The 16,944-nt window shown below is 46.3% G+C and overlaps 1 protein-coding gene across 4 annotated transcripts in view; it reads right to left on the bottom strand.

The window, feature by feature from the left end:
• Nucleotides 1–16,944, bottom strand: part of HK1 (hexokinase 1) — a 114,510-nt gene that overhangs the window by 40,215 nt on the left and 57,351 nt on the right. For all 4 annotated transcript variants that reach the window (XM_055274533.1, XM_055274535.1, XM_055274534.2 and 1 more), the window contains one exon: nt 3,084–3,232. In XM_055274533.1, coding sequence (XP_055130508.1) covers nt 3,084–3,232 — 149 coding nt within the window. The remainder of the gene's footprint in view (nt 1–3,083; nt 3,233–16,944) is intronic.

Genomic DNA, 16,944 nt, shown 5'->3' with positions numbered 1-16,944 from the left:
GTAGCTGGGACTACAGGCGCCCGCCACCGCGCCCGGCTAATTTTTTGTATATATTTTAGTAGAGACGGGGTTTCACCGTGGTCTCGATCTCCTGACCTCGTGATCCGCCCGCCTCGGCCTCCCAAAGTGCTGGGATTACAAGCGTGAGCCACCGCGCCCGGCCTGGTCAATTTTAATGTAGGACCTTCTACCCCTGAGTCACTATTACTCAGGCTGCAGAGCAGCTGGCATCTTAGGCTGAGATGACACATGACCCTCCCCAGAGAAGCCGGCTAAGCTTCCTGCGACCTACATTGCAGACTGATATAAACTCATTACTAAGTTGGTCCTCGCTCCCCACGCCATCTGCACTTGGAGGCTCCAGACTCTCCTGCAGCCTCAGGAGAGAAGGCCGGGTGGGGGGAAGGCTGCCTCAGGAAGGGGCAGAGAGGCGCCTGGGAGAACTCAGCCTGCAGAAATGGATTCCCATGAATGGGACCTGTCACCACTTCCCGGATCCAGGCCAAACACAACTCCCCAGAGTGCTCCATTGAGAAGGAAAGGCCGTTTCTGGAGTGCTGGTGATCCAGGGTGACAAGCCTGCCCAAAGAGGCAGGAAGCGACCCGCCCTAGGCTAAGCTATGTCTGCGATCAACTAGGAAAAGAAGTTACCTAACCGCTCTGAACTCAAAGCTTTAGTGCCTTTAAAAAAAACACTATTTTCTCTTCTTTCCTGACAACACACTCTTTATTTGAGAAATACACAGACTATGGCCAGGCACAGTAGCTCACATCTATAATCCAGCACTTTGGGAGGCTAAAGTGGGAGGATCGCTTGAGTCCAGGAGTTTGAGATCTGCCTGGGCAACCTGGAAAGACCCCATTTTTTAAAAAAAAAAATTTTTTAATAATTTAAAATAAAAATAAAGACCCAGTCACTCTTATTAAAGATGGCAAACGATGGCTAATACAAAAACTTAAACATTTACTATTCAAAATTCCCACAACTAAGTAAGTTCCATTTGTGCTTCTGAATTTATTAAAGCTTAAAAGTGCTCTGGGCCAGGTACGGTGGCTCACACCTGAACAGGCAGTTCGAGACCAGCCTGACCAACATGGAGAAACCCCAACTCTATGAAAAATACAAAATTATCCAGGTGTGGTGGTGCATGCCTGTAATTCCAGCTACTCGGGAGGCTGAGGCAGGAGAATCGCTTGAACCCGGGAGGCAGAGGTTGAGGTGAGCTGAGATCGCACCACTGCACTCCAGCCTGGGCAACAAGAGTAAAACTCCGTCTCAAAAAATTAAAAAAAAAAAAAATGAATTTGCTATAATGGTACTACATTATCATCATTCTCATCATTATCATCATCATCCTCTTTTCGGGCTGCTTAAAAGGAGAGGAAGAAACAGAGACAGTAGGAAATAAAGTGATTCTAGGACTGAGAAGAGGGGACGATGGGGATAGATGCTGGGAGAGACGAAGAGGGCAGTGGTAAGAAGGTGAGGGTACTCCCTTAATTAACAAACCTTGCTCCTAAAAGGTCAAGCCAAAACACACAGGGAATGTTTGTAAAACAAACAGGGAATGTTTGCAGCACAGGGTGAGTCTCAGTGTTGAATGCGCCAGGCTTAGGTAGCTCAACCCAAGGACCTTGGGAAACAGAGTGATAGGCCAGTGTGTGTTCCAAACAGAAAGTACAAGATGCCAAACCATGGGCTGCTGGCCACCTGCAAGGAGAAGCAACGCAGCAGCCAACTGGGCATGGTCAAGAGACCTACCAGCTGGCAGCCTTTGTGTAGGGGCCAGATGGATGGGCCAGTCTCTTCAGCCCAGTAATGGAGGAGTAGCAGGGGAGCCCTTGGGCAGGGCTATCCAGTAGTGATGCACCCAGCTTTGGTGGCCTACTATAAAGTGGCTCACTTGCTCTAGTGACAGTGTCACCTGTGACACTCACTGTGACATAATCTGAAGGGTTCTGAACCCAAACCCCAGGGAGCAGGTTAGCCAGGATTAGGCCTTGTCTCTTGGACAAAGAAAAGGCTTAGTGGCTTACTCCAGGTCCCACCCACAAGAACTTAAGAGCACAGTAGAGTCAAGAGGAGAAGGCTCCTGGGTCTCATCTCAAAGTCCATCCCAGAACAAGAGTTCCCTGGAAATCTTAGTCATGAACCTTGCGGTGAGCACACCCTCCTTAAAGCAAACATTTGGCCAGCTCTGAGTACATATGCTGGACAGCAGCCACAACTCAGGAGGCGAGCCAGACTGGAGGAGCCAGAATGTCTACAGGAGAGAGGAGGAGTGCACCCCTGCCCCACGACGGGCTTAGGGACCCAGAAATGACTGAAAACCTGCAGTGGGCTGCCTGAGCCCTGATCACAGGGTCCTCAGTGAGCTACAGACCCACCACTCCCCACACCCAGAGAGGAGGGGGGGCAGGTGGACAGGCCCTTCCTAGGCATGCCCACAGCCCCTTGGGCAGGGAGGAAGGGCAGCCCTTCCTGGGGGCCCAGTGTGGGGAGCCCCAACAAGAGTGTGAAAGAAGGGGACCGTGATTTCCTTGCTTCCTCTGCTTTCTGTGCCAAGAGCTTGCGCAATGCTATTCTAAATCAGGTAACAAGAAGCCCCCAAATAGCCCAGAGCTGTGAGCCCTCATTCCTGCCTGACAAGGCCACAGCCATACCCTACAAGGCCGGGGCCTCCAGTAAGTGGATGAGGCCAATGACCAGAAGAAAGGGGCATTTTCACCCAGGGCTCTGCTAAACCTGCAGTGGGGAACTGACCCCAGGATCCACAGGGAATGAGTGCATTCACCCAGCAGAGCTGCGGGGCCTCCCTCCTCAAACCCAGACTCTGCTAGTCTAAGCAGCCCACTTCCACTACACCAGTTTACCCAGACAGAGGGCCTCTGTTTAAGCAGAGCCCCCATGCAGGCTGTCACATCCTCTGCCCAGGAGTCCTTTTACATATGCATCTATGATGAACTCTTTCCAGCAACTCTCTTCCAGGGGCTTGGGATGCCAGTGCTTTGAGGCCTGGTTCCTGGAGGTAACCTAGGGGATGCTGGCCCGACGGGGTGACCCGGAGGGAGCAGGGACCCACCTGGCTTCCACTGCCGTGCACGATGTTCTCTGGGGTGTCATAAACCTCGGACTCCATGTGAACATTCTGGTTTTTCTCATGATTCACTTGCACCCGCAGAATTCGAAAGGAAGACCCACCAAGATCCAGGGCAATGAAATCTCCCTTTTCTGTTTAGGGAGACAACAGGTATCACATCAGATTCAAATGTTAAGGGGAAGCCACATACCATGCCCGCTTCCTGGCAGGGCGTAGGCCCTGTCTGCCTCCCCCTGCCACATGCTGTTATCAGCCAGAAAGCAGCAATCATGCAAACTTCATCCAATCACTGCCATATACGCAGAGTAGGCGAAAGAAACCCTATCCTACCCCAGAGTCCTTAGACAGAAATAGCTTCAAGCAATCCCAGTCTCTTACTTCTGACTATAGGGGAATGGAAGTACTGAATTAAGTACAAATTCCCACCCCATGTTTCTCTGGTTTCTTAACCTATTTCAAAAACAGCACTGCTATGCAGAAATAAAAAATCACACAGCATTTCAACTCAGACAAAGCCCTACATCTGAGGTCCACCCAGTGCCTTGGGTCTCTGCATGTCAGCTCTGACATCGATTATTCCAGGGCTCTGCTTACTCCACAGGGTTGTGTTTTATTATTGTCGTAAAATACACATAGCATAAAATTTACTACCGCAACCATTTTCAGGTGTACAATTCAGTAGCATTAAGTACATTCACAATGTTGTGCAACCATCACCACTATTTTCAAAACTTTTTCATCACCCCAACACAAACTCTATAACCATTAAGCAATAACTTCCATTTCCCCTCACTCTCAGTCCCCAGCATCCACGATTCTACTCTCTGTCTCTATGAACTTGTCTATTCTGGATATTTCCTACAAGAAGAATAAGCTGGTCTTTTTGTGACCAGCTTATTCCTCTTAGCATAACGTTTTCAAGGTTCATCCATATTTTAAGAAATTTACTCTTTTTTTTTTAATTAATAGAGACAAGGTCTTGCTCTGTCACCTGGGCTAGAGTACAGTGGTGTGATCAAAGCTCACTGCAGTCTCAAGCTCCTGGGCTCCCAAGATCCTCCCACTTCAGCCTCTCAAATAACTGGGACTACAGGCAGGTATGAGCCACCCTGCCCCCAACAGAATTTCATTCTTTTTTTTTTTTTTTTTTTTTGAGACAGAGCTTCGCTCTTGTTGCCTAGGCTGGAATGCAGAGGCATAATCTCAGCTCACTGCAACCTCCGCCTCTCAGGGTCAAGTGATTCTCCTGCCTCAGCTTCCCGAGTAGCTGGGATTACAGGCATCTGCCAGCATGCCTGGCTAATTTTTTTTATTTTTAATACAGACAGGGCTTCACTATGTTGGCCAGGCTGGTCTCAAACTCCTGACCTCAGGTGATCTACCCGCCTTGGCCTCCCAGGGTGCTGGGATTACAGGCGTGAGCCACCACGCCCAGCCTCATTCCTTTTTAAGACTGAATAATATTCCATTGTATGGATCCACTACATTTTATTTATCCTTTCACCTATCGATGGACTCTTGGGTTGTTTCCACCCAGAGGATGCTTTTAACAGAAGTCCCTCTTGGTCACATAAAAGTACCAGTGGCCAAAGTACTGGCCTGCTATGGTTACCTCCCTCGGGAGCGACATGTGCAGCACTGGGGTGGGCCTCAGGGGGGCAGAGCAAGACTGTACGCCGAGACCATCGGACAGCAAAGGCAGGCAGCCATGGGCAAAGTTCCAACCATTAAGCCACAGCCAAACATTCTCTACCCTTCATCTCATTAGTTACCCTCACGATGCTCCCAGAAAAATCAGTTAAGATCTGTTTCACTCGTGATGCTAAGGTGACATCCCCACTGTCCTAATATCGATCACACCAGGGGTGACGGCCACCCCTGCCTTCCAGAGCACATGATCCACCCAGCTCTCAATCCTATGGCAGTAAATACTAGACTGCTTTGGGGTATATCATTTTCCTAGGCAGGGAAAGATCTTTATCATTATATCTTATGTAACAGCATTATTGAAATTTAATTCACATACCATATAATTCACCCATTTAAAGTATACAATTCAATGGTTTTTAGTATATTCGGAGTTATGCAACCATCAGCACAGCCAATTTTATAACATTTTCATTATTTCAAAAAGAAACCCTATACCCTTTAACTATCACCTCCCAAGCTCCTCATCCTTCTCCAGCCCTAGGCAACCACTAATCTATTTTCTGTTGTTATAGATTTACCTCTTCTGTACATTTCATATCAATGAAATCATACAGTGGCCAGGCGCAGTGGCTCATGCCTGTAATCCCGGCACTTTGGGAGGCTGAGGTGGGTGGATCGCTTGAGCTCAGGAGTTTGAGACCAACCTGGGCAACATGGCGAGCCCCTGTCTCTACCAAAAATACAAAAAAAGATTAGATGGGCATGGTGGTGTGAGCCTGTAATCCCAGCTACTTGGAGACTGAGGTAGGAGAATCTCTTGAGCCCAAGAGACAGAGGTTGCAGTGAGCTGAGATCGTGCCACTCCAGCCTAGGCGACAGAATGAGACCCTGTCTCAAAAAAAGAAGAAAAGAAATCATACAGTATATGACCTTGTATGACTGGCTCATTTCACAAAGCAAAATGTTTTTAAGGTTCATCATGTTATAGTGCATATGAGACTTTATCCCTTTTAAATGGCTGACTGTTACACTCTATGGATATAACACATTTCATTTATTCATTTGTTATTGACAGACATTTGGTTTGTTTCCACCTTTTGGCTATTACGAATAACACTACTACGAATATTTGTGCCCAAGTTTTTGTGTGGACATGTTTTCATTTCTCTTGGGTATACACGGAGGACTAGAATCACTGTCAAATGGTAACCCATGTTTAACTTTTCGAGGAATTACCACCATTCTTCAAAGCAGCTGCACCATTTTACATTCCTACCAGTAATGCATGAAGTTTCCAGTTCTCCATGTCTTCATCAACACTTATTACAGTCTGACTTCTTTATCAATTTGCATTTCTCTGATGACTAATGGTGTTGACTACATTTCTATGTGCTTATCGGCCACTTGGAGAAATGTCTATTCAGATCCTTTGCCCATTTTAAACACTTGACTTTTCTTTTCTTTTCTTTGAGATGGAGTCTCACTCTGTTGCCCAGGTTGGAGTGCAGTGGCTCAATCTCAACTCACTGCAACCTCTGCCTCCCGGGTTCAGGTGATTCTCCTGCCTCAGCCTCCTGAGTAGCTGGGATTATAGGCATGCACCACCACGCCTGACTAATTTTTGTATTTTTAGTAGAGACGGGGTTTCACTATGTTGGCCAGGCTGGTCTCGAACTCCCGACCTCATGATCCGCCTGCCTTGGCCTCCCAAAGTGTTGGGATCATAGGCATGAGCCACCCACCACACCCGACCTCATTTGTCTTTTATGTGTTGAGTTGTAAAAGTTCTCTTTATGTTCTAGATATAAATCCTTTATCAGACATACGACTGGCAAATATTTTCTCCCATTCTGTGGATTGTCTTTTCTTTTTTTTTTATGGTATCCTTTGAAGCAGAAATGTTTTTATGTTTGTTGTTGTTGTGTTTGAGACAGGGTCTTGCTCTGTTGCCCAGGCTAGAGTACAATGGTGCAATCATGGCTCACTGCACCCTTGACCTCCTGGATTCAAGAAATCCTCCAGCCTCAGCCTCCCAAGTAGCTGGAACTATAGGCATACGACCACACCTGGCTAATTTTTTATTTTTTGTAGAGACAAGGTCTCACTATGTTGCCCAGGCTGGTCCCAAACGCCTTGGCTCAAGTGATCCTCTTGCTTGGCCTCCCAAAGGGCTGGGATTATAGGCATGAGCCACCATGCCTGGACAAGTTTTAAATTTTGATGAAGTCCAATTTTGTCTGTTTTTTCTTTTATTGTTTGTGCTTTTGGAGTTGTAGCTAAGACTCTATTGCCAAATCCAAGGTCACAAAGATTCAAACCTGTATTTCGTTCTAAAAGTTTTATTAGTTTTAGCTCCCACATTTAGGTATTTGATCCATTTCAAGTTAATTTTGTACATGGTATGAGGTGTTGGTCAAACTTATTTTGCATGTGGATATCCAGTGTCCCAGCACCATTTGCTGAAAAGACTATTCTTTCCCTCATTGAATAGTCCTAGAATTCTTGTCAAAAGTCAATTGACCGTAATGTACGCATTTATTTTTTTTTTTTTGAGACAAAGTCTCACTCTGTTGCCCAGGCTGGAATGCAGTGGCATGATCTCGGCTCACTGCAACCTCCACCTCCCGGGTTCAAGCAATTCTCGTGCCGCAGCCTCCCAAGTAGCTAGGATTACAGGCGTGTGCCACCACATCTGGCTAATTTTTTTGTATTTTTAGTAGAGATGGGGGTTTCACCATGTTGGCCAGGCTGGTCTCGAACTCCTGACCTCAGGTGATCCACCAGCCTCAGCCTCCCAAAGTGCTAGGATTACAGGCATGAGCCACCACACTCGGCCTGTATGCATTTATTTCTGAACTCTCTATTCTGTTCCATTAGCCTACATGTCTACCTTCATGCCAGTACCACCATGTCTCGATTACTGTTGCTTTGCTGAAAATTTTGAAATTGGCAGTGAAATTCCTTCAACTTTGTTCTTCTTTTTCATGATTGCTTTGGCTATTCTGGGTCCCTTGAGCTTTTGATTTTTAACACAAAATAAGGTTTGCTTTCTGTTTTTAACAATAAAGCTGACTTATCTTTGCATTTGATTCTACCAAGCTATAAGCCCTGACACATTGCTATATTTCTGGAACTTACAATGGTGGTTGGAATGTAGGTAAAAACTGAGCAAATACTTGTGGAATTAATGAAGGTATAAATAAATAAATAACAAACCAAGGAATTCTCACATTGAATGTCACTGTTCCTATCTTTTTTTTTGGGAGGGAGTCTTGCTCTGTTGCCCAGGCTGGAGTGCAATGGCATAATCTTGGCTCATTGCAACCTCTGCCTCCCAGGTTCAAGTGATTCTCCTGCTTCAGCCTCCCGAGTAACTAGGATTACAGGTGCCCACCATCATGCCTGGCTAATTTTTGTATTTTGTAGTAGAGATGGGGTTTCACCATGTTGGTCAGGCTGGTCTCAAACTCCTGACCACAGGTGATCCACCTGCCTTCGCCTCCTAAAGTGCTGGGATTACAGGCGTGAGCCACTGCGCCCAGCCTGTTCCTATCTTCTTTCTCAAGTTCCTCGAGGGAAAGACCACAACTTGGGATTCTCTGTCCTTGGCACCCAGGATAGCTCAGCAAATGCTAGGTAGCTGCCTGGTCACAGGGACTGGTGGTCCATTCATTCATTCAAGGCACCTGATATGGTTAGGCTTTGTGTCCCCACCCAAATCTCATCTTGAGTTGCAACCCCCATAATGCCCACATATCAAGAAAGAGACCAGGTGAAGGTAACTGAATCATGGAGGTGGTTCTCCCACGCTGTTCTCATGATAGTGAGTGGGTTCTCATGAGATCTTACGGTTTTATAAGGAGCTCTTCCCCCTTCACTCGGCACTTCTTCCTGTCGCCTTGTGAGGAAGATGCATTTTCTCCTTCCACCATGATTGTAAGTTTTCTGAGGCCTCCCCAGCCACGCTGAACTGTGAGTCAATTAAACTTCTTTCCTTATAAATTACCCAGTCTTAGGTAGTTCTTTATAACAGTATGAAAATGGACTAATACAGCACCCCTGCTTGCCGTTTATTAAGGACAAAGCAGTTACACCATCATGTGAGATACACACACAGGAAAAACCAGAGTATGTTTTTCCTTTCTCTACTCACAGCACAGAACACACCTGCGACCCTGGATGCATGTGGGTTTTTCCCCACACACCAAGCAAGTAATTCTGCAGTGAATCCTCCAGTGAACACCAGCTCCATGCTCTCTAATTCAATTCTATTCTTTCACTAGCGACCTGGAGATAGCATCATATCCCACAGCTTGAGGGCACGTTCACACGAGGCTGCCTCCCCCCAACTTCAGACACCAGTCACAAGCACAGGTTGTGGCCTGTGCTTCCGGCTGATGGCTATAAATCGGGGTTCCTACAACCCCCTCCTTGGGTTCCATTAGTTTGCTAGGGCAGCTCACAGACCCAGAAAAACACTTCACTTACATTTACATATTTACTATAAAGGATATTACAATAAATACAGATGAAGAGCTGGATGGAAGAGATGCAATGGGAGCGGCATGGGAGAAAGGGCAGGAGTTTCCATGCCCTCTCCAGATGTGCGACCCAGGAACCTCCATGTGTTCAGCTAGACAGAAGCTACCAGAACTCAATCATTCTATGTTTTCTTCTTTTTGCTTTTTTTTTTTGGTTTTGTTTGTTTGTTTGTTTGTTCTTCGAGTCAGGGTCACACTCTGTCACCCAGGCTGGAGTGCAGTGCAGTTGCGTGATCACGGCTTACTGCAGCCTCAACCTCCAGAGCCCAAGCGATCCTCCCACCTCAACCTCCCGAGTAGCTGGAACTACCGGCATGTGCCACCACACCTGGCTAACTTTTTTTGTATTTTGTGTAGTGACAGGGTTTCACCATGTTGCCCAAGCTAGTCTCAAACTCTTAGGCTCAAGTGATCCACCCACCTGGGCCTCCCAAAATGCTGGGATTACAGGCGTGAGCCATCATACCTGGCCTGTTTTAGGTTTTTGTGGAAGCACCATTATACAGTTGTGATTGATTAAATCATCGACCATTGGTTTATTCGCTCTATTTTCGGGCTGTCTCCCTCCCTGGAGGTGGCATGGGGGCTGACAGCAACGCTCTGATCACATGGTTGGTTCCCCTGGCAACAAAGCCCCCCATCCTGAGGCTATCCAGGGGCCCACCAAGGAACAAAAGACACTCTCCTATCACCCAGGAAATTCCAAGGGATTTAGGAGCTCTGCGTCAGGACCACGATCAAAGATTCTCCTAGCACCTGTATCACTCAAGAAATTACAAGGGTTTTAGAAGCTAAATGCTAGAGACTAGGGGCAGAGACCAACATGTGTATTTCTTATTATTTCACATATTGGTTGGTTTTTTTTAATAACAGTTTTATTGAGATATAATTAACACAGCATACAATTTTTACCCATTTTAAAGTGAAAAATTCAGTGGTTTTCAGCATATTGACAGAGTTGTGCAACCATCACCACTATCTAATTTTAGAAAATTTTCATCACCCCAAAAGAAATTCCATACCCATTAATAACCATTCACCATTTCCTCCCAACCTCCCTATCTCCCAGCAACCACTAATGTACTTTCTGCTCTACAGATGCCCCTATTCCAGACATTTCATATAAATGGAATCATACAATATTAGGTCCTTTGTGTCTGGCTTCTTTCATCTGGCACGAGGTTTTCAAAGCTCATCCATGCTGTAGCCTGGGTCAGTACCTCATTCCTTTTTATGAACCGATTATATTCCATTGTATGCATATATCACATGAAGCCACTGGTTTTAAATTATTTGTGGTCCAAAGGAAAGAGAGAGAACAAAGGAGAATGCTGGGAAGGAGGTATCATAGATTTGGTGGAAATTCTGACCCTGACTTTGTGGCATTGTTCAAATCAATATAGAATTTTCTTTGGGCTCGCATTGGAGTCCTAACTCCAACAGTACTTTACACCACCACTAGGTTAAAAAATCGAATTCGGCCGGGCGCAGTGGCTCATGTTTGTAATCCCAGCACTTTGGGAGGCTGAGGCAGGTGGATGACTTGAGGTCAGGAGTTCGAGACCAGCCTGGCCAACATGGAGAAACTCTGTCTCTACTAAAAATACAAAAATTGGCTGGGTGTAGTGGCAGTCGCCTGTAATCCCAGCTACTCAGGAGGCTGAGGCAGGAGAATCACTTGAACCCAGGAGGCGGAGGTTGTAGTGAGCCGAGATCATGCCACTGCACTCCAGCCTGGGCAACAGAGCAAGACTCTGTCTCAAAAAAAAATTGAAAAAATTGAATTCAGTGTGAAGTGGCTCCTCATAGGTGAGAGTCACTAGAATATCAGAAACATTGTATTTGACCATCCATCAGCTAACATTCACTGAGTCTTTCTGTACCAATCACTAAGTGCTTATATGTATCCTTTTATTTTCAATCCTCGCAACCCTATGAAGTCAGTACTGTCATGATGCCCATTCTACAGATGAGCAAGTAAAGGTAAAGAGGGGTCAGGTAACTTGTCCAAACGCACAACCAGTAAGTGGCAGAGTCAGCATTTGAATCCGAAGCCATAATGTATAACCATGAAAACTGCCTCCTGGACAGAACTCAGGGACAAGGATCCCCAAGGAAAGAGGGGGCCAGAGAGAGACTTCAGCACATCAGGAGTGGCTACACTTCTTTTCTGGGGCTCTTCAACTTCCATGATTCCTTATAGCTTTGGGTTTTTTTGTTTTGTTTTGTTTTTTTGTTTTTGTTTTTGAGACGGAGTCTCAGTCTTGTTGCCCAGGCTGGATGGCAATGGCGCGATCTCGGCTCACTGCAACCTCCGCCTTCCAGGTTCAAGCAATTCTCCTGTCTCAGCCTCCCAAGTAGCTGGGATTACAGGCGCCCACCACCACGCCCAGCTCATTTTTTGTATTTTTAGTAGAGACAAGGTTTCACCACGTTGGCCAGGCTGGTCTCGAACTCCTGACCTCAGGTGATCCACCCGCCTTGGCTTCCCAAAGTGCCGGGATTACAGGCGTGAGCCACCGTGCCTGGCCTAGCTTTGGTTTTATTTATTTATTTTTATTTTTTTTATTTTTTTTGAGATGGAGTCTCGCTCTGTCGCCCAGGCTGGAGTGCAGTGGCGTGATCGTGGCTCACTGCAAGCTCCACTTCCCAGGTTCATGCCATTCTCCTGCCTCAGCCTCTCGAGTAGCTGGGACTACAGGTGCCTGCCACCACACCTGGCTAATTTTTTGTATTTTTTTTTTTTTTTTTTTTTTTTAGTAGAGACGGGGTTTCACCGTGTTAGCCAGGATGGTCTCGATCTCCTGACCTCGTGATCCGCCTGCCTCAGCCTCCCAAAGTGCTGGGATTACAGGCGTGAGCCACCGCGCCCGGCCAGCTTTGGTTTTATTTTGCTTCATTCTCTAATGAAGACAGTGAAAGCTCAGTCGGATAAACAACTATAAACCACTTGTGCATAGAGGAAAAAGGGGTACAAAAGCAAATACCACACTGAGATGAAATGATCGGTACTTCTTATTTTAATATTTTACTTAATTAATTTGCTGTTTTAATGTTCACCTAAACATTTATTTACTTCATGTTTTTGTTTGTTTGTTTTTTTGAGATGGAGTCTCACACTGTTGCCCGGGCTGGAGTGCAATGGCGCAATCTTGGTTCGCTGCAACCTCCACCTCCCAGGTTCAAGCAATTCTCCTGCCTCAGCTTCCCGAGTAGCTGGGTCTACAAGTGTGTGCCACCACACCCAGCTAATTTTTGTATTTTTTAGCAGAGACGAGGTTTCACCATTTTGGCCAGGATGGTCTCGATCTCTTGATCTCGTGATCCTCCCACCTTGACCTCCCAAAGTGCAGGTCCTATACTCTGCTGGGCAAAAGACACTGAGGAATGATGTCTCTTAAGGACAACAAGATAACTGATAAACTTTCCTGGATGTCTAGCATCTCTTTAGATAACTACCCTCCCATTTTCACCTACGAGGTTCCGTGGGGCTGAATCCCCACTCTAGCTGCAGGGGTACCAATGTGTGATCCAGGCATGGGATCCAGGGGCGTCCCAAGTCACCCATCTTGTCCATCGCGATTGGTTCAGGATAGGCACATGACCCAAGTCAGCCTATCACAGCCCTCTCCAAGACCATCACAGGTCCCATGGGGAGCAAGGCCTGCTCTTTGCACAGAGATCGCTGGCTATAATGCGAGGGGTCAGCCTAGGACTGCAGGGGCCGTCCCCGCCACTGTAAGAGGAGAGATGGCCTATGAATGAAGCCAACACACAGGAAAGGAGCTGACTGAACTAGTAAGAGACAGATGAATCCCTAGATACAGAAGTCAACTCACAGCGAGACTTTCCAGTTATAAGAAACTAGAATTCTCTTTTTTCTTAAACAAATTTGAGTTAGATTTCTTTCAGCTACAATCAGAAGGCTTCCAAGCTCAATATTCTTTGTCAGGAAATGAATCCCCCAAATACCCACTTGCCCTCCATAACAAAAGGGACCTATCAGTCCCTTTTACCTCGGGTTGGCTCCCTGATTCAGAGCTGTCGTGTCCAGGCAGCCCCTTGCAGAGGGACTGGAGCTGTGGCCTGCGGTCTCACCCACGTTTTGTGTGGCTAGCTCAGGGGTTGGGGGTGAGACAGCCTGCTTGGCTTGCCCCTTTTCTCTGCCTCCTTCCCCTGTAACATCACAGAGATGCCAGCGAATCCTGAAAAACTCTGCATCCTTCCTGCAGGGGCTCGGCTTACACATTCGGGCCTGCTGGGTGGGGTCCTTGGACTGGCTCCATTGGTTTGGAAAGACTCTCCCAAGGAATTCTTACAAAGCCAGTTATTATATCACAAGACTGATGAGGATGACGATGACCCACCGTAACTCATAGTGGTTTGCAGTTTCCAAAGACTCTCATTTGATCCTGATGATAGCCTGGTGAGGCGGGTGGGGCAAGGATTACCGTGGCCATTTTACACACGAGGAAATGGAGGCTCAGAAGTTAAGTGGCTTCTCCAAAGTCACACAGGTTGGGAGTGGCAAACCCAGAGACTGATTCAGTGTTCTGGATTTTTATTTCCTTTTCTCTTTGGCTACAAGCTCAGCCTCTTTCTGCAGTAATAGGTTTCCTCCCGACTTCCTCTTTCTATCTTTGGTCTCAAACGTTGCTTCCTGCTACTGGGGCCTCCTACTTTTGACCTTTCCTCACATTTCCCATTTCCACTGAAGCCAGGAGAACCACTCAAGAGAAGGCTCATTAAACAAAACATCCGAAGGGCTACTGGCAATTCTCCACTTTCTAATGACAGCCATTATTACCAGCAAATAATGGAAAACAAACACAGGACAGATGTGTCTCAAGTACCAGCCTGTGCTGGAATACAGGGCAAGCAAAAACGCTGCCTGCAAGAAATGCCTGCCTGAGTCCAGCTCAATGAATTGATTCTTTTTTTTTGAGACGGAGTGTCTGTTGCCCAGGCTGGAGTGCAGTGGCGTGATCTCGTGCCTCAGCCTCCCAGGTAGCTGGGATTACAGGCACTGGCCACCACGCCCAGCTAATTTTTGTATTTTTAGTAGAGACGGGGCTTCACCATATTGGCCAGGCCAGTCTCCAACTCCTGACCTCAGGTGATCCGCCTGCCTCGGCCTCCCAAAGTGCTGGGATTACAGGCATGAGCCACCGTGCCCAGCCTCAATGAATTAATTCTGTACATGAGATACACAGGCATTCCTGCCCATCTACAATCCAGCTGCATGATGGGAACACGAGACACTCAGGAGGTTTCACAGATAGAGAGAATACTTGAGATAACCCAACAATCTTTCCATATAAGAAAACTGAGACCACCCAAATGCTACAAGAAGAGAAGGTAAATATTTTCCTTCCGTTGACTGGAAAACAGTAGTATGAATATTTAGGGCCCCAAAATAACCGTGACTACACTGTAAATGGCTCTGCTTTGCATGAAAAAAGATAATGGCACATCCAAGCTTCTAGCAAATTTTTTTTTTTTTACTTCTCCTTTGGGTAAAAACTCCTTGGGGTAAAGACTGTGCTAGGAACAATGAAGCCGAAACCAAGAAATATCGATTCCTATTTAGCCTCCAAAAGCTTACACTCTAATTAGTGCTTACAATATCCTTAGGGATAAATGAGAAAAGGAGAAAAAAGGGACACTTCACGAATGGGGGAGGCTGGGCACAAAACGACAGCAATTCCCAAGAGACTGGGTAGTAAGGAAAACCAAAATATTTCACCCCAAATATGGCTCCCTGGTATAATGAGTATTTTGAACTAAAGGCCCTTAAAGATCAACAGATGCTGGAAAATGCTTTTCTCCTATCTACATAAAGACCACACAGACCCTCCAAGGAGAACTTTATCCTTACCCTCCCTGTTATCTCATTATCTATTGCAGAAAAGAAGACTGAAGAATCTGACCACACCTGAATGGACCTTTTTAAAGATGCCTGTTCCTAAGCCGGGCGTGGTGGCTCACGCCTGTAATCCCAGCACTTTGAGGGGCCAAGGCGGGCAGATCACAAGGTCAGGAGTTTGAGACCAGCCTGACCAACATGGTGAAACCTCGTCTCTACTAAAAATACAAAAATTAGCCCAGCGTGGTGGTGCGCACTTGTAATCCCAGCTACTCAGGAAGTTGAAGCAGGAGAATTGCTTGAACCCGGGAGGCGGAGGTTGCAGTGAGCCAAGATTATGCCATTGCACTGCAACCTGGGCGACAGAGCGAGACTCTGTCTCAAAAAAAAAAAAAAAAAAAATCTGTCTCCTATTCAGTTTCCAAAGAGAACCGGTACTGGTTAATCTCTGTTCCCTGATGCCTTCATTCTCCCTAGTAATCATTTACTGTTCCCTGTCTCCTGCCTCCCCTCTGAAAAGAGGAAATGTGTGGCTGGGCGCAGTGGCTCACACTTGTAATCCCAGCACTTTGGGAGGCCAAGGCGGGTGGATCACCTGAGGTCAGGAGTTTGAGACCAGCCTGGCCAACATGGCAAAACCCTGTCTCTACTAAAAATACAAAAATTAGCTGGGCATGGTGGCAGGTGCCTATAATCCCAGCTACTTAGGGGGGCTGAGGCAGGAGGATCGCTTGAACCTGAGAGGCAGAGGTTGGTTGCAGTGAGCCGAGATCATGCCACTGCACTCCAGCCTGGGCAACAGAGTAAGACTCCATCTCAAAAAAAAAAAAAAAAAAAAACAAAAGAGGAAATTTAAGTATCTGGGCACCACCGGGATACTTGAGTAATCAGTCTGTGATTCTCCCACATGCATGTTAATAAATGTGTATGCCCTTTCTCCTATTAATCTGCCTTTTGTGAGCTGATTTTTCAGCCAACATTCAGAGGGCAAAGGGGACGTTTTCCCTTGCTCCCTACAGTAGCTTTGAAGAGGGAATTCTATTTAGCCAAATCACCAATGTTAAAAGGTTTCAATATTTTCCTTCTTTATTATTCATTCATCCACTACCTCAAAAATGATATGCAGCAGCGAAAAGCCACTTTAGGTTTTAGGGTTTTTTTAAATGATGTACAGATTACTGAAGAGCAACTAAAAAATAAAAATAAAAACAGGCCAGGTGTGGTGGCTCACGCCTGTAATCCCAACACTTTGGGAGGTGGGAGGATCGCCTGAGCCTAGAAGTTCAAGACCAGTCTGGGCAACATGGCAAAACCCTATCTCTACAAAATATCAAAAACAAAAACCTCACTGCCCATAAAAAAAAATGTCCAAAAGACAAAGAAACTAATTAAAAATGGGCTGATAGGTATCAGAATGTATGTATCAGATATGTTTTCAGAAATGCCTCTGTAAAGTCAGTTGAGTTCCAAAACTCTGTGTCTAGTCAACCAGGGTCAAGGTCAGCAACAAAGGAAAGGCTTGTTTCCTTCCTTTGCCTTGGAAATCACATCACCACTTAGGCATTTCTCCATGGTGAGCGCCAATTTATCCCTCCGTGGTTTGGGATTACCACTAATTCTGTCACTAATTACTACAGTTGAAGCAGTGATTAACATTTCAAAAAGGGAACAGCACTATGGATTTACTATTAAGGAGACCCAGATTCTGATTACTCCAGGGATCTCCTGATTCTTGGATGATAAAGGAGCCAAGAGGCAGGGGGAGGTGAAGACAGAAGCCCGGCAC

The sequence above is a fragment of the Symphalangus syndactylus genome, chromosome 4 (assembly GCF_028878055.3).
Source record: "Symphalangus syndactylus isolate Jambi chromosome 4, NHGRI_mSymSyn1-v2.1_pri, whole genome shotgun sequence".
In the NCBI taxonomy this organism is placed as follows: domain Eukaryota; kingdom Metazoa; phylum Chordata; class Mammalia; order Primates; family Hylobatidae; genus Symphalangus; species Symphalangus syndactylus.
This window is presented reverse-complemented; position numbering and strand designations above follow the sequence as displayed.